The sequence below is a fragment of the Lycorma delicatula genome, chromosome 3 (assembly GCF_047948215.1).
Source record: "Lycorma delicatula isolate Av1 chromosome 3, ASM4794821v1, whole genome shotgun sequence".
NCBI classification, from domain to species: Eukaryota; Metazoa; Arthropoda; class Insecta; order Hemiptera; family Fulgoridae; genus Lycorma; species Lycorma delicatula.
The window spans coordinates 71,622,587-71,648,632 of NC_134457.1; the positions used below are offsets into that span (position 1 = coordinate 71,622,587).

The 26,046-nt window shown below is 30.9% G+C and overlaps 1 protein-coding gene across 1 annotated transcript in view; it reads right to left on the reverse strand.

Annotated features, from left to right (window-relative positions):
* Positions 1–1,427: 1,427 nt before the first annotated feature.
* LOC142321676 (palmitoyltransferase ZDHHC6) overlaps positions 1,428–26,046 on the reverse strand; it is a 70,169-nt gene continuing 45,550 nt past the window's right edge. The window contains exons 6-9 of the mRNA XM_075359959.1: positions 9,586–9,717; positions 8,275–8,355; positions 5,095–5,282; positions 1,428–2,314 (exon numbers count right to left, since the gene is read on the reverse strand). Coding sequence (XP_075216074.1) covers positions 2,182–2,314; positions 5,095–5,282; positions 8,275–8,355; positions 9,586–9,717 — 534 coding nt within the window. The 3' untranslated portion in view covers positions 1,428–2,181. The remainder of the gene's footprint in view (positions 2,315–5,094; positions 5,283–8,274; positions 8,356–9,585; positions 9,718–26,046) is intronic.

Below are 26,046 nucleotides of genomic sequence, written 5' to 3' on the forward strand. Positions count from 1 at the left end.
CCTTTATTAATCTACAGATAACTAAACCTAATTCAGTTAGAGACTGCAAATACAAATGTTTAGATAGCCAATTCACAAGCATTTCTCATAAATCCTGATGCATATAAAAGAAACTACACGGCATTAATATTAAGTAATCACGCACTATTATATTTTATGAAAATTACAAGTAAGTATATTTTAAATTTAAATAAATTAAGATGTGTTAAATGATCAAAAATACTTCTTACCTTGTTTGGCACATCCGAGTATTTTATTCATTAAAATTGTTTATTGTTATTATCCACAAATTGTGAACAATTTGTCAATTCTGTCAATTGTGAACAGTAAAAGTTCACTAATAATTTAATTTAAACTTCTATGATAATAAACAAATAATAAATTCAATTCAGTTTTCATTATCTGATTGCGAGAAATCTGTAGTGCTGTCAGTATTAAGAAATAGAATGACAGGCTAAATTTTGTTTTCAATCATCCAATTCCCAATAATTTGGTTCAGCAGTATCTGTTACATGTTTATATAGTTTTTTTTTTTCATTTTTGCTGGCCCGTTTTATCAATGGCTTTTAAGCATAAAATTTCAACAGATATTTTAAAAGTAGTATTTTCTGACGCTACATAAGTTTTGGTTTGTCCCTAAATTAACTTCATTAGGTTGGGTTCACAATGATAGGGAGGTAATTGAAGCACAGTTTTACCACTGGATCTTGCTAACTCATTTTATACACAAAATTATTAAAAATTTATACATTAAAATTATTTTTAATACTCTTTGCAATAATTGGACCTTTAAGTCCATTCTCTTCAGAAATCACTCCTTTTAAACTAAGCCACATTTTGATATCATTCTTTTTCCAAAACACAGCTGAAATTTTTTCCTTTTTATATGAATGAAAAGGGACATTGTCTCACACAATAACTGAATTATCTCCCCAAAGAGGTAACACATCGTTAAACCATTTCTCAAAAGACATTCAACTTGTTATGACAGTCTCCTGTGGATTTAGATTAAAAAATCCGGAGATCATTGACAAACCTGTTATCACTGTGGATATGCTTAATTATGAGACACCTACCTTTACCCAATAAAGACTTATTACCAGTTTGTCTATGGTAGGCAGTTCCTTTCAAAAATAAAATTTGTGTACTTTTTTATGAATTGCATTTTTATCAAAAACTTCAACTTTTTCTTCAGTTGACTTATGGGGTTTTGTTTTCTTAGGAGACCGTAATTCATTAGTAGATTTATATTAGCAAATCACATTGTATACTGTAGTACCACAACTTCCACTACTTTAGCAATTTTATTAACAACATCTGAAATCAACACCATTGAATTACTTTGTAATCTGCTTTTGTAAGCCTTTAAAATGATGATTTTCCATCCGACTTAAGGGTAACAGAAACACAAAAACTCAACATGAATATAAAGGAGAGATCAAATAAAAAGATCAAGGGTTTTAATAGAATTGAGAAGATATAACATAATACAAGCATTTGATTGCATGACTATTATATGATTAATTATACAGTGACTAAAATATGAGTAATGATTATAAGGTTGTATGTAGATATGCCATGTTGTGTATAGTCATGTCCTGTGTATCAGGACTTGGCAAAATCATGATCAACTCACTCACTCACTCACGCAAACACAATATTTGTTTATTCCTCATCTTATAAACTAACTGAAGACAATATAACCGGATTATTTAAATCAATCCCAATAGCAGACAGAGAACATGAAGAATTTTTAAATATGAAATATGTTTATTATAGGTTTAGTGATGGATGTTACCAATGGTGTTAGCGATTACCATGTTACTGAAAATAGATTACAAAATTAAAAATTAAAATTTTTTTTATAATGTAACAATAAATAGTAATTAATTAATAAAATATTTATTACTAAATTATAATGCTTAAAGTATAAAATAAAAATCTGCACATCTACACACATACTTCAGTTAAGTTATTAAAGCTCACATACAAATAAAATGAACACTAGTTACTACTATCACCGACAGAAAAATGACACAATCCCACAATATAAATACAAGAACTGTATGCACTATGGATGATTCAATCGATAGTTTATATAAAACACAGACAGATCACATACTGGAAGGAACAGATACTTTATATCTTCTACATGATTAATTGCTGTGTGGTTATATAAACCTATAATAATTTTTTACATTCGGCTACAGATGTAGATTGATCAGAAATTGTTATTTCTACAACACAACATCTTGGAAACCAACCTCGATCTTTTTTACCACACGGTGGACACCTTTCTCCAAACAGCCAATATCTAAAAACAAATATTTTAACCAATTAGTAATTTAATTAGCTCTCAACTGAGACCACTAGCTAAGAATATTATAATAACAGTCATCATCTATTAACAGACAGCTGACGATGAATATTATTGTACGTTTGCTGTTTATAGCTAAATATCTTTTATAAATGATTACAAAATACTCCAACACGTTTTTTTTAAACCATTCACTTTAATGGGTAGATACATCTTGACAATTGAGCAAAAAACATAGAAAGATGCATACAGCCTTCTCCATTCAAAAATTTCACTTTAAATCTCAAGTATGTCAATCCATTTGAAGTGTCCCAAAAAAACACAAGCTGGTTATCTGACCAATTCAAAAAAAATTGAAACTTACCTACTTGTTTCCTACATGTTTTAGGACCTTAACCTATTTCTTTAGATTTTTATTTAAGCAGTTTACCTGTGGTAGCCATTTTGTTATGGTATGCATGTGCACAACTATTTTTGTAATTGTAAGGGTTTACGGAAAAAATCATAACTAAAAAAATATTGGTCCTGGAAGGTCAAAACAAAAACCAATTTATACATATTTTCTCAAGGTAAAAGATTGATCCAGTGGTTTATTTACCTATCTTTCTTCTTTCTATGAGAAAATTACCAATAAAGTTGAACAAGAAAAACTGTGAAATTTCACTTTTGGTAATTTTTTCAGGTGGCAGGGATGGTGTACACAGTTTGAATTATTTTTTTATATGTATGTATATGTTAGTCGTTTTATGATAAATAATATTAATTATGATATACTTACCCATAAAGTTTTATGAATTTTTCAAAACTAATTTTTTCTTTTACAATTCAAATTTTGGCTTCAAATAACTGTGATAGGACAAATCTTTTTATGACAAAAGTAATAATAAAGATAATTGTGGAACAGAAAATATATTAGTGAACAAGTTAAACTGCAATACTGTAAATATGTAGGTGATCAAATTGAAAAAAAATATATTTACACAATTTTTTTTTATTTTCTTACTGTTTATTTTTATTTTTTTGTTAAATTCTTTTGCAGAGATCACTGTTCATCAGAACATATGAATAAAGAAATGGAAATTCATTAAAAACATACTTAAGATAAACACAACCTTTACATTTTACATTTTTCTGATTTTATCAATTTCCATATATAAACATGAAACTACTACAATCTGACAAAGCAGAGATCTATGCTAAATGTAGAGAAAAAGAAAAAATAATAATTACAAGTAAATAAAACAATATTTATTTAACTAAGTACACTGCTTGAAATATATTTGCTATATTAAATATAAATACTGAATAAATATTTTTTTTATTTTATAAAATAAGGAATACACTGTTTCCAACACTAACTAATAAAGTGTAATCATTAATACTGATAAATAAAAAGAAAGAAAAACCAAGTACCACAAGTAAAACTTCAAGTAAGTAAAAATTTAACAAAGTGGAGATAAATAAAATAGTCAACTAAAACATCTCAGTAATAAAGGTCCAAAATTTCAATTAGAAAATGATCTCTACATGAACTGATTATACGAAGAAAGCGATCAAATCAAAGCTTAAATTTACTATCCATCTACACACATGAATATAATTTTCAATTTATGGCATACTTCCTCTAACATTTCCAGATCAACTTGTCATAGTGAAAGTTAGGCATTCTTTTAAGTATTCCAAATTTTCACGGAAGAATTAAAACAAATAATGTATTCCAGAGTGATTAGTGAACTACTGTAACATTAGAATTTTTCAGCAATGTCATTTTCAATAGCTATTTTTCAACAATCAATGCCATTTCTTCAATTAACTCAATGGACCCCTTCCCAAAGACAATAATATCTACAAGTATTTTAAGTCTAGTACATATTAGGTGAGATATATTATCTAAATAAGGGTAATGATACAGAAGATATAACAATATTATTTTCTGCAAACAGGTCACTTTTATCTCTTATATGTAGTATAAGAGTGCATAATCCTATGGAATCCTTTTCTGTAATAACCCTTCTAGCTGAAAGATTTATAGTTGAGCAGATATAAAATATTAAACACTGTAGCAAAATTCTGAAGATAAAAGCAAGGTTGTTCCTTTATATACCTCCTTCCTTATTCTTCCAGGATTATTATTATATGTACTAAGTGATTCTTTAATTACCGCAGTAAAAACAATTTTTTTTATCAGTGTACATATGAACTGGACAAAATAAATCACTGATCAATAATGTGCTTCTCCCCATCTGCGCATCTGCACATCTGAGTTAAAATTCTCCATCTCCCAACATACTGCAGGCACAATAGAACACCTGCTACCTGGAGACCTTGAACTTTTCTTTAATGTGACTGTTTGTTTATACCAAAATTTTTTACTGGTAGATCATCCTTACGCATCAACTATTTCCTCATTTTTAATAAACAATAAACTGTACCATTATTATGCATCATTATAAAGAAAAAACTAACTTCTTACATGGTATAAGAAAAGTGATCAGCAAACTTTTTAAAATTATATGTTAGATTTTATTGTGTTAGAATACACAATTCTAGAGCTCTACTGTTCAACAATAATGAATTAGCATTAACCCATGAGAAGAAATAACACGCTTATGTTAATTAACTCTACAATATCAACTCCATTTCTATCAGCTCTTCAAATATCACATGCATTTAATAAGGTATATTTTGTCTAAAATTGTTTTACCATAAAAAAAGTGACTTCTTTAAGTAGTAACTGGTTTTTACTACAAATCAAATTGAAAATAAGTAATTAATACCTTCTCCATCTAGTAACTAGTACAGTTTCAGACGGTTTCAATGATATTCTTGTCTCATCTGTTAACGGCGGATGGACTAATACTTTCCAACCATGACTGATAGGACACCAGCATCCACTGTATTTATGAATAACACTGTAAGCCCTAGTTCTCATTCTCTTTTCATTTTTTTGCATCTTCTGTTCCATCTAAATTAAAAAAAATAAATAAATAATGCTTTATTTTTCTAAAAATATACCTTAAAAAACATTACTTGAATCACATACTATAAGGCTAATTTTACAAAATGTCAGCTAGAATTAGTGTATAACAAAAACATTTACAGAAAAAAATAACTAAAGAAAAATATAACAATACGTGAAGTAGAATAATATGCAAAATACAGTAAGGTTGACTCTTACTGAAGGTTGAATCAGAAGTTTTTTTTGGATAAAAAAAGAATATAAGTTACAGCTAAAAAATGTTTAAAACATATTGATAAACATCATAGCAAATGAATTCAGTAGAACTTCCTACAGTGTTAATGAGATTACCTGCATTAGCTGAACATCTTCTAATAGTGACTAGTTGTCTAATTAAAAAGATACAGAATTCTATGCTCGGTAATGAACATGATTAACATATTTTTTTGTACATTACAGTAAATATTTATAATATTAACAAAAGCATGAATTAAATTCTGAATAACAGTAAAGTATTGTAAAGTAATAATTGGGAAAACGCATCTGCCTTTAAAAGTGTTGTATATCCACATTTTTTCTATATACCATCTATATATTTTATTAAAATGATCACTTTAATTAATCAAAACAGAGGTTTTTATACAAGGTTCTACTGTACTTTTATACTTAAATATATATCGTATGTATTATATCAACTGTTATGAAACTTCAAAAAACTTATATAACACACAGTTTCTTGAGAAGTGCATGTAAAACTTATTAGCATAAATAAATAACAAGACACCAGTTTAACTATTATTAAAAAACAAATAAAAAATAATGAACTTCTTAACTGGATTAACTGGGACTATACCTCAACCAATTACTGAAATGTCCAGTTAATTCTAAAGTGCATTACAAAATACACAGAATATTACAAAAGTTTTTTAAAATGCACTATATTAGAAAAAAAACTATAATACTATGAACTGAATTTTTTTGTTGTAAAGAGGCACTTACAATCCACCACTGAAAACACCAAAACTACCTCCAATACTTATTTTTCTTCCAGATGGCTAACTTTCCAATACTTTCTTTTTGGGACTAGCCTTTCCAGGTTCTTCTTTTCTGATCTTTTCTTCATCATAACCTTCTTGATACACTGTGTTGTTAATTTCTTCATTTGTATTGTACATATTTTTCTTTGTGATTACTGCAGTCTGGTAGCTTCACCAGATCTTTAAAATAGTTCATTTGTGATAGGAATGTCATTTTTAGTATATCCTACACGTGTTTAAAAATTTTCTCCGTATTCCACAAATTTAATAAGAGGCATTTGTAAATAATTTACTGGTATTTATTTCTTTTAGTATATGTACAAGTTCCATGTTTTTAATCTTAGTTTTATCCAAGATATCAGACAGACCCTTTTATCTGTTAACACCTTTTTTAAATTTTCAGTCACACCTTAAGCCATACCTTGATCAAACTAGTTAGGAGATCTAACTAGTAATGTTCAATAGTAAGTAAGAATAAAATTCTTACAATCTCCTTTTATTTTAACCAGAATTGGTTGGAACATTATCAAGAAATAAAAGAGCTCTTATGGGCATCTTAAGGCTAATCAAATAGCTTTTAACTGCAAGGGAAAATTTGAAGTTAATTCATTCTTTAATAAAGAGGTAACATCCCACCTACGCAGATATTTTGACTTTGCCAGGGTAGTTATGTTTGAAGTCTTGAATACATACTATTTCTTTGCCTTGTCAATTCCAGAAGCCTACACATAACTGATATTTGAACAAACAGAAATGTGTTTCCATATTTCCTTTTCTTTGTTTATTTTAATCCTGATTCTGAAGTTTCATAAGTAATAGTTAAAGTTCTATTTCTGACTTGTTCAAAATTTACTCCCATTTTGTCTACGTTGTTCAGAGAGAAGCCTTCTTTTTCAATAACATCTATAAGTCTCTTTGAGAATTCATCCGCCAGTGACAAATGATAATTTTTTACCACTGCCTGTTAAAAAATGTACCCTGTGTAATTTTTTCCAAAATAAAAGTCAGGATGGCTTTTATTTAGTGAAGGATCCACTAGCTGAAAATTCTTCTGTTCTTAAACTTTTTTCTTTTTTTATCAAACCCTCCTACAATACTGGCCCACTAACTGGAATTCCTTTTTGACATTTTGTACAATCCACAACCACAAAGCACATCATCAGTGATCTCATTTGTCACTTTTTAAGAGCATACTCAAAGCAAAGTATTATGTTACACTCTTTATTTGAGTACAATTAATACTGTACTAATTTTTCATTTCCTGAAAAGTACTGAAACAAAAACTGGACCGTGCTTTTTCCCACCATCTCATATATATTTTAAAGATTCATCTTTATCAAATCATTTTGTTTTTAATATCTACTTCATAGAATAACATATTCATAGTCATTTTTAACATATCGCTCATTTTTATACATGAAAAGTATAAAAATAATAACCATCATCAAAAACAATGTGAAACAAACTTAAAAGCAAAATTATAAATTAAAATAAAATAAAAAAATGCACTACTTCAATCAAATAAAAACACTATAAAATTGGATATAAAAATATGTAATATTTAAATAAACATCAAAAACTTAAATAGCAAATCTAAACAAGCATGCTGCAACATGTCAAAGGAGACCATCCGCTAATTTAGAGTGTAATCAAACAGAAAAAATATATTAAATCATATTGTTCAGTGTGTTCTTTTACAGAAATTTATAAAAGATTTACTCAGTTAAAAATTACTTTTTCTCCTTTTTTTAAAACAATCAAGTGAGTGTGCTGTTGTAAGCAATTTAATTTCTGTTACATTATTCACACACACTTTATTTTAAACTTAACTACAAAGTAAAAACTAAAAAAAATGATAATCAAGCAGCAAAATGAGCATTAAGACCAAATTAAACCAGTTAAAGGTACTCTTTACTGCTATTTTACTTATAATAGATATAAAAACTATAAACAATTCTTACTGTTAATGTATACTGGTGACACCCCTCTTTAACTGGCCAAGTAATCCCATCACCAACTGGCTCAAAATAAGAACCAAATACCTAAAGTAAAAGATAAAAAACATAATTGAAATTAATTTAATAAATTTATTTTATTTCAACGCAAAAATTACTGTTTTCTGGCTAGTTGAATTCTATCATTACATTTTTAATCCACAAGGCAAATTCTTAATTATACACATATCTACTTTAGTAAGAATTTTTATAAATGACACAAATACAAAAGATGGTAGTAATTTCTTAAATTTCTCTTTAAATGAAGCTACATAATTTATTCCGATAATTAACTGCAAAACAGTTTACTTTTTTCTTTTAGATCTGAACAAGAGTAACTGAAATATAAACAGAACGGTTTAATTACTTTTGATTAATTGATTACATTGTGAGAATTTTTCAATGTATCCTTGAACGAGCGTGTTAAAAAATTGCTAACATGTTAATAAAATAATTATCATAAGTTGGGCACCAAAACTATAAAACTCCTTATTCAAGAACAAGTCAGAATAATTCATAATATTTAAGATTATTACTATTAAAACTTTAGATGATCTAAGTGCTGCCAGCTGAATGACAGTTTATCTACACATTTTTTTGTATACAATTTAGGTGCACATACTGCCACTACATGCGTTCACACATAACTGATATTCAAGGCATAAGACTGATACTGAAAGAATCCGATGATATTAACTGTTAATATTTTCAGTGCCACACAATGGATAAACACTGACACAGTAGTATTAATCACTACTCAAACCTGTAACTATCAGGACTCTAAAGTGAAGTTCCAAATCAACCTCTTTCAAATTGTCAACCAATAAAACTTCCTTTCACATTTCACATCAAGGTAGCACATTCCCACTCTTCATAGCATTTCCTAAAATCAAAGCAGCTGTATGTGTGCAGCATTGTCCGAACAGAAATAAACAGAAAAATTAGCAACTCACCTCATGGGAGTAACTGCTGGTATCATTTTATTTTTTTAAATAGTAGCATAATACCCCGCAATGATTATTACTTTTTCTGTGTAAAATCAATAAAGGAATTCCTCTTATTAAAAAGTATTCCCTGCATTGAAACATTACATAATCCAAGGATACGTCAAAAGATATTCATATCAGATGGTAAACTGAAATTAATTAAAACAGTCTAATAGCAGCATGTTTTAACTTCAATTTTACTTTAAATATAGTGAAAAAAAGAAAAACCTATCAAATATATAATATAAGCACACACAAAAAAGAACTTGACTTTATAAAAAGAAAAAATTACCTGATAACAATTTTGTCGCCAGCCAAGATCATATGGATAAATAAAAGGCGGATCATTATCTTGCCGACGATGAATGGCCTTTTCTAATATCCAGTCTTCAATACCTGTTCTATTGTGCAATATTGCCCTAATCTATACATTCAAACAAAAATAATATTGTTAATAAACTTGTTAAATAATTGTTAACTTGAAGAACAATTAATAAACAAATTGAAACATTGATAAATAGAAACTAATGCAATAAATGGATTATTTTAAATTTTGTAATTCATACAAAGCACTTAATAAGGTTATTAAAAATTAGAACAGGCGATACAAATCAGTCATAATATCAACTTGCACAGAGCGAGCAACTTAAAACCAAACTGTTGTAGACTAAACACAGGTATGACATGTAACATTTAATGAATGAAATGGAAACATAAAATGTTGTTCTAAATGCCGTACATTTCTTTTTGAATGTTCACCTTCAGTTCATAGATAGCATAGGAATTCAATTCATAGACTTTATCCTTCAAATAGCTCCAAAGAGTATCAAACAACCTCAGGAACAAACCACCCGCCCTCTACTGACAGTTCTGTAAAAGCAGCATGAATGCATGCTAATGAATTGTTTCATGTATTGCGTTCCAAATTGCTGGAGGAAGCTGTACGTTTTTTCATGATCTGAGCATACAATTTTTCAAACACTGTATGGTACACTTCTCTTTTGACAGTTTAGTAAAAAATATTGGCCCCCACTATACAAGAAACAGCACAACATACACAAATTCTCTCATCGATGAGAGGAATCGATGTCCTCTCAGTGCCTCTTTCAATAACCCAAACAAGCACTAATCTCAGGAAGATCTGGATCGTATGGGCGATGTTTTAAGGTTCCACAGTAAATTTTGTCCAACTTATCCTGATTGCTAACGACTATATGAAGCCTGGCGTTGTCGTGAAGAAGAATCACATCTCTGAACGATCGGCTGATGGTGTCTTTTGTTTCTATAGGTAGCTTTCCCTTTGTCTGAGAGCTGGAACTAATACGTACCGTTTGTAGACGAAATCATTAATTTATATACTACAAAGCTACGTGTAGGTAAGTCATACAAATGAAAAGATAAAATATATGTAATAAATCTATTTATATTGTAAAAATGGTAAAAAATTAATTTACGTAAGTAAATGATTGTAGTTTTGTGAATAAGAAAAAATTCCAATTAAAAAAAATTAATTGGCCTCAGTCAACAAAGAAATTAAAACAGTAATATTTTCATCTTTCCCTGCAATTCCGACTAACAACGCTAGATGTTGCTGCAGTTGGTGATGACAAAGTAGTATGACACGTCATTGATGGTGGCGGCTCATTAATTTTTACTGAATATTTTTTCAAATTAACAAGCTCAGCCTCAAATAAAACGTCATTTTTGCTTTCTCGGCATAAAATGTCTGATGTGGTTCAAAGCGGTACAATTTTTGGGCCCAAACTTTGGCCACAGCGCTGCTTTCATTATTAGATTTATCGTCTTCTGAATTTGACTTGGCCAAGAAGCTTCAAGCCATAAATAATTCATTTTTCTTGGCAACAGGACCTAAACATTTTTGCCTTTTGGCCGGAGGTGGCTCGGATAGGACAGAAGACAATGATGTTTGCGGGGTTGCAATGTTTTCCCTGCTATTGACAATTAACTCTTCCGGCTCATGAAGCTCGTTTTCAGTTTCTTAAAAATAAGAAAATATTTTTTAAAAATTGAATTTATTACATTATGTTTTAATTTATTAAAAATCTTTAAATTAAAAGTTCTAATTCAATCGTTTAAAAAACGAAACGCTACTTTTTTTCAGTTTCCATCAACAGTTGAAGAGTGGAAACAAATTAGCGATGATTTTGGAACGAAATACCAATTATGGGTACACTCATACATACACCCCAGACACATTCATTCATATCACACCCCCTCCACACACATACACACACACCCACATTCATACTCTCCCCCACACACACACACATTCACTCACAGAACATATACCCCCTCACACACACACATACACATCCAGTCACACATACTATCATACTGAAGTGAATCGTATTGTCTGATCCTCTCGTGCCCCTACTGTAGCTCCAGTGAGTCGAGTCCTCTCCATCCTTCTGTGGCTCAGGTGAGTCAGTTCTATCCGTACTTGTAGCTTCGAGGGCTGGTTCTTCTTTGCAGACAAATTCTCTCAAAAATTCACCATATTTAAACATGAAAGCTAAATATTCTGTTATGAGTTCTTTCAAACTGTTTATTATAATTTGTATTTCATATTAAAGCATGTTTAGAATACAAGAAAGAAAATACAATAAGTTATTTATATTATAAAATTAAAAAACCATTTACTACTAATTTTGTATTACGTAAATAACATATTACACTTATTCGTTAAAGAAAAAAGAATTTATCATTTAATTCATTATATTTGTGTTGCCAACATGACAAAAAGTTAATGAAGTAAGAATTAATTTTTGTTTCTTTAACAAATATCTTTAATTCACAACTTCACCCCCGAGGAGGCTAGGGCCTTGATCTACCGTTTCAAACCTTTCTTGTTATAAACCCGATTGAATTCTGAAAATTTGAAAGCGATCGGTCGGTTAGTTCTCGCATGATGCTGTTGCAAGCAAACAGATTCACAAACTTTCTACTTTGTGAACCCTCAACAAATTTAATAAAATAAAACAAAATATGGACTTATAAAAGTATTATTGGCATACAGATATAAAATAAGTAGCCTGAGTCGATTAAATTTTTAAAAATACTTTTTTATTTCAATGTAAAGTACTCTTTCCATTTTTACTTTTGCTAAATACATCAATAAAAAATATGTTTACGTAAAATATAATTTACATTTTTTTTTAAATTATAGCCTGAAAAAAAAATTATACAATGACAGAAAAATACTGGACATGAAAATGAAAAATAATCAACACATTATATATCAAATTACGGCTAGTGAAAAATTTCTTCCAGTTAAAAGAGGTCATGTGGTGTTTATACGATGTTATACATGGGATAAACTTGGTGTGTTTCTTATGTATCATGAACTGAAAAATTGAATAAAACTGGTTCCAGAACTTAACATCCCAGTAGTTTTCATGATATCCCACGTAAAACAAAAAAATTTGATGACGGAAAACACGTTTTTTTAAGTTTTATGCATAATAACTTTGATAAATTACTAATAAATTCGTAAATTTTATTATCAAAACTTGTAGATAATTTTGTTCCAAGAAAATTGTGTAATAATAAAATTAATTAGTAATAATAACAAAAATTACCTTTCATTATTAAAACCAAACAGAATAAAACTTTTTTTTCCTAATGTTTACATTGCAATGCTTTGTAAAATTCGCCATGTGACACTAACCACCAATTTTTAATTCAGTTCTTGTATTTGTGTTGTTTTTCTTTAATCTTTTTGTTATTCCAGAAGGGGCCCTTTACACTCCTCTCAGATTTCATTAAATTTCATTTATTTTTATTTAAATTTTATATTTTTTATGTTACTTTTTGAATAAAATATACATTAGTTTTAAGTATGTTCTTGGTATGTTTGTTGTGATTCTAGTTGTAATTTTCATTTAACACCATTTATGATATGTTTGTTTCGGACAATGATAACGCAAAAGTGTTTTTTTACAAAAAGTAAAAAAGATATTTGTGAACGCTCCTGTTTTATGTGTGAATTCTCTAACATACCTTGCAAACAGATATCCTGTTCATCTTTACTGGAAATAGGCTATTATGTTGAATATAAAAAGTAAAACTTAAATATTCACTTCTTATTTTACAAATATCCTTAATGAATGTTTTGTACATGCAACAGTCCGACTAAACGCTTATTTATTTGCATGTACGTACACATATCCTTTCGAGTTCAAAAGGATACAATTTGCTATTAAGATTTTTTTATTGCACCCTTAAAATGGCAGTAATTTATTGAAGGTAAAATTGTTTCTTTCATAGTCAATTTTATGTATCGTGCTCTAGGGTGAGTTCACCCAGTAGTAGTCTATTCAGAAAAACTAGTAATGTAATTTACAAGGAAGTAATGAAATCTTCCCAGAATCTGCCCTAAACTCAAACAGCATTGATACAATGACACTTATTTGCATGTACATATGCATATGCTGACAAATGATACATATACCATTCACTGTACTTATTTATGTATACATTTTCTTCTTCCTAGAGAATCTTTTTTCAACTCGTGCACATTTTCTACTATCTGTGTTCATTTCTTTTTTAGATGCCTTTTAAAATAATAAATTGCTTTTTTTTAAAAGTATTCATTTGTTAAGCAATAGCTGACGCAGTTGGTAGAACGTCTTCGAGGAGGATTAAGAAACATAATTCTTCGTCTGTATCCACTGTTCAACTAGACAGCAAGCACAACAGGAATAAAAAAATATTATTCTACTGAGTGTAGTGAATAAGTTTATATTATTCAAAACAGTAATTTTTATGTTGTGTGTTAATGTTTTCCAAGTAAGTTAATTTCAAATACAACACATTTTAAACAAACTAGGAGGAGCTCATTATTTTAATACATTGGATCTCTCATCTGGATTTCATCAGGTAGAGATGGACCCGAGTAGCATTGAGAAAATGGCATGCATTCTCTACTGAGACAGGACACTACAAATTTTTAAGGATGCCATTCAAATTAAAAAAAACCTTTCAACATATAATGAAATCTGCCTTGTTTACCAAGACGATATTATTTATTCGACTAGTTTAGAAGAAGATATATTAAGACCTAACTTTCTGAGACTTAGATCTGCTAACTTCATAATTCAATTAGATAAAACAGAATTTTTATGAAAATAGATAGCATATTTAGGACACTTGTGACCGCTGATGGAGTTAACCCAATCCAAGGACTGCCTAACCAAGGACTGCCACCGCCAAAGAAATTAAGGATTTTTAGTTATATTAGGATACTACAGAAAATTTATAAAAAAATTTGCTAATGTATTCACTCACAAAAGTAAATATTGAGGACCCAAATTATATAAAATGTTTTTAAATGTGTAAATATACTTGTATTTTGTCGAATGAGCCCTGAGACTGACATCTAAATTTAACCTTACAACATTTGCCAGTAGTTTTGCTATCAAAGCTATACTGAGTCAGTATAAAAACGGCGCAAATCTACCGATCATCACATATGCAAGTCAGACCTTTAGTGACAGCAAAATGGATTACTCCACAATAGAAAAGTAATTACTTACTCGCTGTAGTTTAGGCAACAAACCATCTTTACAGAAGAAAATTTAAGTTATTCACTGATCATAAAACTTTACAATTACAATTTTTTATTAAGAAACCAAATTCAAAATTTTTAAGGTGATTAAAATTAGAAGAATCAGACTACAAAAAATCAAAATGCAGATGCATTATCAAGAATGCAATTAAATATAAATTAAAAAAAAAAAAAACAGTCCATAATTTTGAAAAACTCTTCAAAGATCTATTTCATTTGTAACCTGTTACAGGAGGTTACAAATGAAATAGATCAAATTATTAATGAAACTGTTAGTTTATACTTTCCAGAGTCAGATGACTTGATTATTAGTGAATGTGAATGTTGATGACAGTTAAAATCATGAAGAAAGTGTGATGATTTTCACTGGTTTTAAAATTTAACCAATTGAGAATCAGCCAGAAGAAGGTCAAGTCAAAGAAGGCGCATTGTCTGGTCATTATCAGACAATGCATTCAAGTTATGAAGTTAACACAGTGACAAAAATATCAATAATTGATGATCCAGTAATTTTGAAAAAAATCAATTATTAAAAGTGGTAAAAAAATAACCCGTGTAAAGTTAAAATACCAAAATTGTTTGATAATAGTAAAAGAAGGTTAACAGTATAAATATCTGAAAGTATGTGGTGTATAAAAAATAAATCATTAAAGAAGTATGCAAAGTTAAAAATTAAAGCAACATTAAAACTATTTACAATGATTTCTGTTTCATAGCAACCATTCAGAAATTATGATTAAAAAATAAACATTCAAATTCAATTAACAATTATACAATTTTGAAAGTATTTTTTTATTATACAATTTTGAAAGTAGAAGGCATGAGGACGTAATTTGGAGAAATGTTGAAAATAACCACAGTTAACAGTGGATAGAGGTATATAATTATTTTATATTTTGGATACTGGACATTATTAAATTCGGTACCGTTATTAGAAATAATTGTTCCAAGGATTCTGCGATATGTAAATTAATTTAATAATTTATCGGCTACTTCGATCACTTGCTATCCTGTATCCGATAGTGCATACGTAGAAAAACTATCTACAATTGACAAAACCTTTTGTTTTTCAAAAAAGGCACTGCGATATGACTATTTGCAGTAGATTAGATGGTGTAGGAGTCAAATTAATCTCTAAATTTAATGGGATTCTTTCATTTTTTGGTTTTAAACGAATTTCACGTTTATATAATTTTGGATATGTACTTTAAATTCGAGGTATAATATAATATTTTCGTTTAATTTGTCGATAGGTTACTTGTATTCATCTGCGATTAGTTATACATATATAATTATTTATTTCTTATAATTCTTCTTCATTACAGATATCAAAAATTTATTTGTACATCTTAAAAATTGTAATATTGGAAACTTAAAATATTCAATGAAAACCGGTACAAATCATTCGTAAAAATCATTTTCAAAATACAAACTATATTTTATACTAGGAACCAGATATTCTTCTAGAAAAATAATATCGCCAACAAATTTATTTTCGGATACTTCCACTGTTAATCTAGTTTTATTTATTATCAAACGATTTTTGTATTTTAATTTTACGCGGGTTATTTTGTATTAATTTTTATGTTACTTGATTTTTTCCAAAATTGAGTGGTTCATCATTTAATTATTGGTATTTTCACACGTGTTATTTTCGTTATTTGAACGCATTGTCTGGTCATCATTATCTTCCTCGACTTGACCTTACTCTTCTAACTATTTTCAATCGGTTGAATTTCTCCGTGATTTTCACCGTCATCTACATTTACAATCATCGACCGGTCATCTGCTCATAGTTTTGTAAAATGTAACCTAACAGTTCATTAATAATTGTCTTTTTCAGGTATCTACTGCACGGTTTCAAAATGTTTGTTTTTTCATTTATATTTAATTGTATTCTTGGTAAATTGGCATTTTGATTTTTCTTCCCTTTTTTGTAAACTATTTTTTGGTTAAATTCTTCTAATTTTAATCGTCACTTTAAAAGTTTGGATTTTGGTTCCTTAATAGAAAATAGCCGTTGCTATTTATGATTGGTAAATATTTAAAATTTTAAAGAAATGGAGGAAAATATTTCGTCGCCCAAACTACAGTATTCCTTTTCTATTGTGGAATAATTTATTTCAGTTTCACTGAGGGTCCGACTTGCATATGCGATGGATAGATCTGTGCCGTCTTTATGGCTTAATTAACAGTTCCGATAACAAAATTGTTGGCATCTGTGGTGAGGTTAATAAAATACATTGGAGTATCGGCTCATTTGACAAAATATTTTTAGACATTTCAAAACATTTTATATAATTTGGGTTCTCAATATACATTTTACGTTCTTTTTTAACTAAGTGATTTTGTTATATTAGCAGAATTTTTTATAATTATCTATAATATCCTAATAAACCTAAAAATCCTTTTTAATTTCTTTAGCGGTCCTTGGTATCGGATAACGTTTAATTATATTGACCTTATACGGATTTGGTTTTCATCTGCTGTCATAAGATGTCCTAAATAGGCACCGTTTTTCGTAAAAATTCTGTTTTATCTAATTGAATTTTGAAATTAGTCTATCTAAATCTAACAAAAACATTTTTTGTTCCTTTGAATAGTCAAATAAATAATACCATCAAGATAAACAAGGCAAATTTCTTTTTCAATTCCACATAGTACATTAGTCATAATTTGTTGGAAGGTTGGTGAGCTATTTTTTAGTTCAAATGGCATTCTTAAAAATTCATAGTGTCCTGTTTTTGTGGAGTACGCAGTTTTCTCTATGATACTGGAATCCACCTCTACCTGATGAAATCCTGTGGCGAGTTCCAACGTACTAAAATATTGGGTTTTTTACTACCTAGCTCGTCTAAAATGTTTGTTATATTCGGAAGCGGAAATTTATCATCTACTGTTAATGAATTTAATTTTATAAAATCAGTCGCTAATCTAAATTTTTGTTTTCACTTGATAAGTTTTTTCAGTACTATCCAAACTGGAGAGTTCCTGAGCGAATATGAGGATCGAATAACTTTTTTATATATTTTGAATTATGGTTTTCGGCTTCATTTCTATATTTTTCGGGATAGCGGTAATTTCGCGTGTAAACTGGTATCTCATCTCTTGTACGAATTTTGTTTTATTTGGCTCGTAAACGTTTATTTGTTTCCTTCAACGTGAAATACAACCAAATTTTTTTTATAAAATTAATATTGCCTCTTTTCAGAATTCATATGATCGATTGTAATCGTCGATAAAATTATTTTTTTCGTTCCTTGACTAATCTTATTAAAATTACTACTCTTTTTATTATTAGCCTAATATTTATAAATTTATTTATTATCGGTACACAATTATAGTTACTTAACGGTTCTGCTAAAATCGGTTTTTTTTTTTTTTTTTTTCTTTTGTCTTCAGTCATTTGACTGGTTTGATGCAGCTCTCCAAGATTCCCTAGGTTCATTTCAGTATACCCTCTACATCCTACATCCCTAACAATTTGTTTTACATATTCCAAACGTGGCCTGCCTACACAATTTTTCCCTTCTACCTGTCCTTCCAAAATTAAAGCGACTATTCCAGGATGCCTTAGTATGTGGCCTATAAGTCTGTCTCTTCTTTTAAGTATATTTTTCCAAATGCTTCTTTCTTCATCTATTTGCCGCAATACCTCCTCATTTGTCACTTTATCCACCCATCTGATTTTTAACATTCTCCTATAGCACCACATTTCAAAAGCTTCTAACCTTTTCTTCTCAGATACTCCGATTGTCCAAGTTTCACTTCCATATAAAGCGACACTCCAAACATACACTTTCAAAAATCTTTTCCTGACATTTAAATTAATTTTTGATGTAAACAACTTATATTTCTTACTGAAGGCTCGTTTAGCTTGTGCTATTCGGCATTTTATATCGCTCCTGCTTCGTCCATCTTTAGTAATTCTACTTCCCAAATAACAAAATTCTTCTACCTCCATAATCTTTTCTCCTCCTATTTTCACATTCAGTGGTCCATCTTTGTTATTTCTACTACATTTCATTACTTTTGTTTTGTTCTTGTTTATTTTCATGCGATAGTTCTTGCGTAGGACTTCATCTATGCCGTTCATTGTTTCTTCTAAATCCTTTTTACTCTGGGCTAGAATTACTATATCATCAGCAAATCGTAGCATCTTTATCTTTTCCCCTTGTACTGTTACTCCGAATCTAAATTGTTCTTTAACATCATTAACTGCTAGTTCCATGTAAATATTAAAAAGTAACGGAGATAGGGAACATCCTTGTCGGACTCCCTTTCTTATTATGGCTTCTTTCTTATGTTCTTCAATTGCTACTGTTGCTGTTTGGTTCCTGTACATGTTAGCAATTGTTCTTCTTAAATCGGTTTAATATATTAATTTTTTGTTTACTAACGTGGAATTTATTATTGTATAGTAGGCTGCGTTGTCCTTGATCGTAATTATGCATTGTGGTATTACAAGTCTATTAATATTTCTATAAGACAATACGACTTCAATGTTTTTTACGTTTCCTACATGAAACCTAATATTTCGCGTCGTGCGTACCTGCACTTTGGAACTTATTTTTTTAACAGATGTGCTCTGTTTGCATTTCTTCAATTGTATTAAAATAATATATAGGCATTACTATCTTTATATACGTTAATTTATTATTTACAAAATTTAAACTGATTTTAATTTCCTTCAAATCATCTAGTCCTAATAGCAAATCAAAATTTTTATGAAAATAAAATAAAAATAATATTTATTAATTACATATAATAATTATAAATTTATATTTATCGGTTACTTCTTAATGATATTAGAGTAAAAAATTCTTCTTTCGACAAACCATGGCCGTGGTTACTTCGAAAGGGACTTTACCTAGACACTCTGAAACGAATAAATTTCTTACAAAAGATCTGATACTTCCAGTATCAATTAATAGCCTATATATAGTTCCAGCACCGATGTTATGACAGTCATTAATTTCCGATAGTAAATTCATAATTAAAAAACGGTTCCTGAGTTCATTTACTAAAAAAAATTATAGGTTTCAAATTCTTCTATTGTTTTATTATTTTTTAAACAAATTTTTTTTTTGTGCACTGAGATTATTTCTCGGAAAAGGTCAGCATATTGTTCCGCTGTTTGATACAGATTCGTCGCTCATGCGTTAATATTATTTCTTGGCATTTGATATAATTTAGGTTTTGTAATACTCATGGGTATTTCCTGAGTCCTTTTTTTTCCTGAGGTCTGTGGTCGGGTTGTATTTTGAAAGAGTAGTCGTACATTGAAATTTGCTTGTAATTTTTAAACTGCGATCTTACAAAGAAATTGGGATTTCTATAAGGTAATTTCTGGGTATTGAATTTTTTGAAATGTAATTTGATTTGAATTAAAATGTTGAGGAATTCGGTATCGGTTAAATCCAAAATTATTTTGGTTTTTGATTGGAGTACGTTTTCTTACAAATTATTATTATTATTGCTATTAAAATTACATTTACTTATTTTAAATTGAAAAACATTCGTTAACATTCTTAAAGCATCTTCAAGTGAACTGCGATTTTTAATACGTATAAGTGAATCTACCTAACTTTCTTAACATATTCCCATAAAACATTTGCTATTAGAGGTTCTCTGTTTGAAAATTTAATCATTTTTAGATCTTTTCATAAAAATTAAAGGGCGTTTTGTTCGTTTCTTGTTTTAATTTTGCCATTTCTAAATTTAATCTGAAACAATACGTTTACCTAAACAACCATCCAATATCATTTGTCTCTAACATCGGCCCGTTTGTAACTATTTCAACCAATTTTAAAACAGGCGATTTTATTTTGGGCAAATTGTTGAAAACAAATTTTCATTCTGAAAATCTCGGTTACCGTTTACATAAAATCTTGTAACAGATTTGTAGCAAAAAATAATAAATCGATTTAATAAAGTCGAATCACCTTAGGATTCAAGAATCACGTCAAAAAATTGGCTTTCTCGACACTGTTCTCGTCATTTTGTCTGAATAAGATTTCTTTCGCATAAAAATTACACAAATTAAAAGCGACTGATAATAGAATTTAAATTTTATATTATTATTTTTCTACTTACCGTAAAATTATTTTGCGACCGTGCACTATTTTTTACTACTTTAATTTTTACTGATTCACACAGATTTAATTTTTTTCTTCGCCTTTTAATAAATTTACTTTATAAAAAATATAACACATACAAAAAAATAAAATTATTTTGAATAATATACACTTATTCATTACACTCCTTAGAATATGATTTTATTCTCGTTGTTTGTTGATTTCACGAACTATGGAAAGCGATGAAAAATTATGTCCTTTAACTCCTTGAAGACGTCCTACCGACTGCATCAGTTAAGAAATTTCTTAGCGATAAATATTTTTTTTTTTTAATTATTTTATTATACATATAAATAATTATTTCACATACAGATATTCTTTATTTATTATACAGGATATATCTTCCAAATACAAGACTCTAATGAACTATGTTAGGTGTACAGCTAACGTTTTAAGCAACTGAATAAAATAATGTACATAACAATGACGTCAACATAATATTTCTTAGAATTACTACTAATCCAGGAACAAACAACAGTAATAATGCTTGCATTTGCTAAATAATATATTCTAGTATACATGTGTGTGTGTGTTTTATGTGCTTAAAAATATACTTTATAAATAATTGTATGCTTTGAAATTAATTTGAAAATTATTCATTGTCATAAACTATGATTACTTAATATTAAACGTTAGCGGTTTAATTGTTATTCATAAACATTAGAGAATGTAAGGAAATGCGTTGAAAAGTGCATTGATGTCAATGGTGGGATCTTTGAACATTTATTGTTAATTAATGCAGTATAAACCACAATGTGTATTGAACAGTAGATTAAAAGTATTTAATTTTTCGAAGATCAAAATTTATTGTACAAAGAACGACTGTTTTTAATTTTTAGATTCATTTTTCTGTTAACATTTGTTAAGCATGCTAAGAATTTGTTAAACATTTGCTAACATTTTTCTGCTAGGTTTTGTTTTTAATAATAAAAGATGACTTTTTTTGTTTTTCACAGGTTTTATTACAACACTTTTCTCAGAATTGAATTCTCTACAAGTTATGGTGACAAAATTTACTCATTTATTACTCATTTAACAAAGCTGCACTTAAACTTAAAAAAGTGTCTTTCTTCACCGAATGTTCGTTTTACGCTGGATGTGAAACTTCACGAAATACAGTTCTTGGAAATGGTTTTTTATCTGAATTTTTTTCAGATAAAAAACAAAAACTATCAAGTTTACCCTTATACAACGCCGTAAAATTCATTCAATTTACAAATATAACATGACCAATGAAGTCATTTGTAAAACCATATTATTTATTATAATTATTATCATTATTATTATTATTTATTATTATTATTCTTATTATTATTTTATTATTATTACTTAATTATATAATATTTCTTATTATTTATTCTAATATATATATATATAATATTAATAATAATTGAAATGGTATAAAATATTACAGCAAAATCCTGTCATATAACAATTGGTTGTAGCTTTTGAATTCATAAAACTTGATTTCGTAATATATGGAAAAATTAAATAAACGAATTAACATTATTTACATATGTAATTTTTAAGTATAATAAATAATTTGATATTCACAATATATTTTGAAAAACAATAATAAATTAAATCAATTTTTAATAATTTACAGGAATATTTATTTTTATTTTATATTATAAATTAATCATTTTCTTAAACCTAATTTTCGTAACTTTTTTCAAACGATAATTATATACATATGTGTAATAAAATTTAATTAGATGAAGTATGAAAATGTAAAATACCATCGAATCTTTTATATTTTAAACGTAAGATAAAATTGGTAAAAAATATATGATAAAATTTTTGTACCAGTGATAACGGAATATTAAGCTTTCATGTATTTTTATGGTTTATTTTCAGGGAGTTGTATTAGAACAGAGGAAACGTCAGAGAAAAGAGTTCAGCGAGTTCTATCAGTTCTATCAAGATGGCAAGCCAAAAGGGAGTGGAGATCAGCGTGTTCTGTAAGCGGAGATGAAACTTTGCGGAAAGGGTTAGTTGTTGAGATGGAGATACTGCACATCCGTCAGGCGCCAGGAGGGTCGCTGTGTGGAATGGTTTGAGTCATATATCGATCGTGGCACGTTGGGTGGAGTATCGGACGGAGCGCGTTGGGTGGGGGAAGCGGCTCTTCCAAAACGTGCTAGATGTGCGGTAGGGAGAGGGGAGCACTGCCGAACGGGATAGAGTTTCGTTGGAATGAGGGATGTACACATCGGACGGGCGCCAGGAGGGCCACTGGGTGGAAGGGCGTTGGGTGTGGTATTAGTCGGAGCATGTTAGGTGGGGTATCGGTCGGGGCGCGTTGGGTGTGGTTTTAGTAGGGGCGTATTAGGTGGGGTATCGGTCGGGGCGCGTTGGGTGGGGGAAGCGGCTCATCCAAAGTGTGCTAGATGTGCGGTAGGGATAGGGGAGTTTCGTTTGAGATGAGGGATGTACACATCCGACGGGCGCCAGGAGGGCCACTGGGTGGAAGGGCGTGGTGTGGTATTAGTCGGGGCGTGTAAGGTGAGGTATCGGGGCGCGTTAGGTGGGGGAAGCGGCTCATCCAATGTGTGCTAGATGTGCGGTAGAGAGAGGGGAACGCTGTCGAACGGGATAGTTTCGTTGGGATGAAGGATGTACACATCCGACAGGCGCCAGGCGGACGCTGGGTGGAAGGGCGTTGGGTGTGGTATTTGTCGGGGCGTGTTAGGTGAGTTATCGGTCGGGACGGGTTGGATGGGGGAAGCGGCTGGGTGGAAGGGCGCTGGGTGTGGTATGTGGACGCGTTAGGTGGGGTATCGGTCTGAACCCAGATTGGAGGCGAAACTGTCCAGTCAAGGTCACCATACTCAGCCTACGAGGATCTCAAATTTCAACGTACGTAGCACTTATTTGCATTGTATATACTTGTGCATGTATTTACATCTAAACATTCTGATTATTTTTAATATTGAATATGTCTATCAATTTCATCTCTCCAAAAAATATTTCTATGTGTAATAAAATATAATTAATCGAATCTTTTATATCCTATACATAAGATAAAATTGAAATTAGATATAAGATAAAATTTTTGTACCAGTGATAACGGAATATTAAGCTTTCATGTATTTTTTTATGTTTATTTTCAGGGAATTGTATTAGAACAGAGGAAAAGCCAGAGAAAAGAGTTCAGCGAGTTCTATCAGTGAAGATGACACGCCGACAAAGGGAGTGGAGATCAGCGTGTTCTGTAAGCGGAGATGAAACTTTGCGCAACGGGTTGGAGAGTTGTTGAGATGGAGATATTGCACATCCGACAGGCGCTAGGAGGGTCGCTGTGTGGAAGGGTTTGAGTCGTATATGGGTCGTGGCGCGTTGGGTGGGGTATAGGACGAGGCGCGTTCGGTGAGAGAAGCGGCTCTTCCAAAACGTGCTAGATGTGCGGTAAGGAGAGGGGAGCACTGCCGAACGGGATAGAGTTTCGTTGGGATGAGGGATGTACACATCCGTTGGGCGCCAGGAGGGTCACTGGGTGGAAGGGCGTTGGGTGTGGTATTAGTCGGGGCGTGTTAGTAGGTGGGGTATCGGTCAGGGCGCGTTAGGTGGGGGAAGCGGCACACCCAAAGTGTGCTAGATGTGCGGTAGGGATAGGGGGGTTTCGTTTGGGATGGGGATGTACACATCCGACGGGCGCCAGGAGGGTCACTGGGTGGAAGGGCGTTGGGTGTGGTATTAGTCGAGGCGCGTTAGGTGGGGTATCGGTCGGGGTGTGTTTGGTGGGGTATCGGTCGGGGCGCGTTGGGTGGGGGAAGCGGCTCATCCAAAGTGTGCTAGATGTGCGGTAGGGATAGGGGGGTTTCGTTTGGGATGGGGATGTACACATCCGACGGGCGCCAGGAGGGTCACTGGGTGGAAGGGCGTTGGGTGTGGTATTAGTCGAGGCGCGTTAGGTGGGGTATCGGTCGGGGCGCGTTGGGTGGGGGAAGCGGCTCATCCAAAGTGTGCTAGATGTGCGGTAGGGATAGGGGAGTTTCGTTGGGTTGAGGGATGTACACATCCGACGGGCGCCAGGAGGGCCACTGGGTGGAAGGGCGTTGGGTGTGGCATTAGTTGGGGCGTGTGAGTAGGTGGGGTATCGGTCAGGGCGCGTTGGGTGGAGGAAGCGGCTCATCCAGAGTGTGCTAGATATGCAGTAGGGATAGGGGAGTTTCGTTGGGATGAGGGATGTACACATCCGACGGGCGCCAGGCGGCCGCTGGGTGTATTGGCGTTGGGTGTGGTATTAGTCGGGGCGCGCTGGGTGGGGGAAGCGGCTCACCCAATGTGTGTTAGATGTGCGGTCAGGAGAGGGGAACGCTGTCGAACCGGATAGTTTCGTTGAGATGATGGATGTACACATCCGACGGGCGCTATGAGGGCCACTGGATGGAAAGGCGTATCGGTCGGTGCACGTTATGTGAGCTATTGGTGTGGATGTAGATTGGTGGCGTAACTGTCCAGTCAAGTCTCCATACTCAGCCTACAAGGATCTCAAAATTCAACGTACGTAACACTTATTTGAAATATATATATATATATATATATTATTATTATTAATAATCATCTTGACTTTCTGATTATCTTTAATATTGAATATATCTTTCAATTTTATCTCTTAAAAAAGTTTTTCTATCTAATATGTTGTTGTTACAACTTCAAAACCTGGCAACATCATGCTAATGCCTTAATTTTACCAAAATCACTTCTTTTAGTTTTTTCAGGTACTATTGGTACTATATGTGTGAACATGGAAATGATGGACAAAGCCTAATTCACTCTAAAACAGTATACTGTAATAATAAAAAATAATAATAATCGTTGATACGTGGGTTGTTTGTCATAAGCTACTTTGCAAAAAATAAAAAATAAATATTTGGCATATTTTTTTGTTTTTGTTCAGTTAAGAGTGATTTTTTTTTTTTAAATATCGACTTTAAAATAAATTTTAAGTCAAATCAGTCTCCATTAATTTATGCTTATCACACAGAATATCATTAGTGCCTGAAAAACAAAAACAACTGATTTT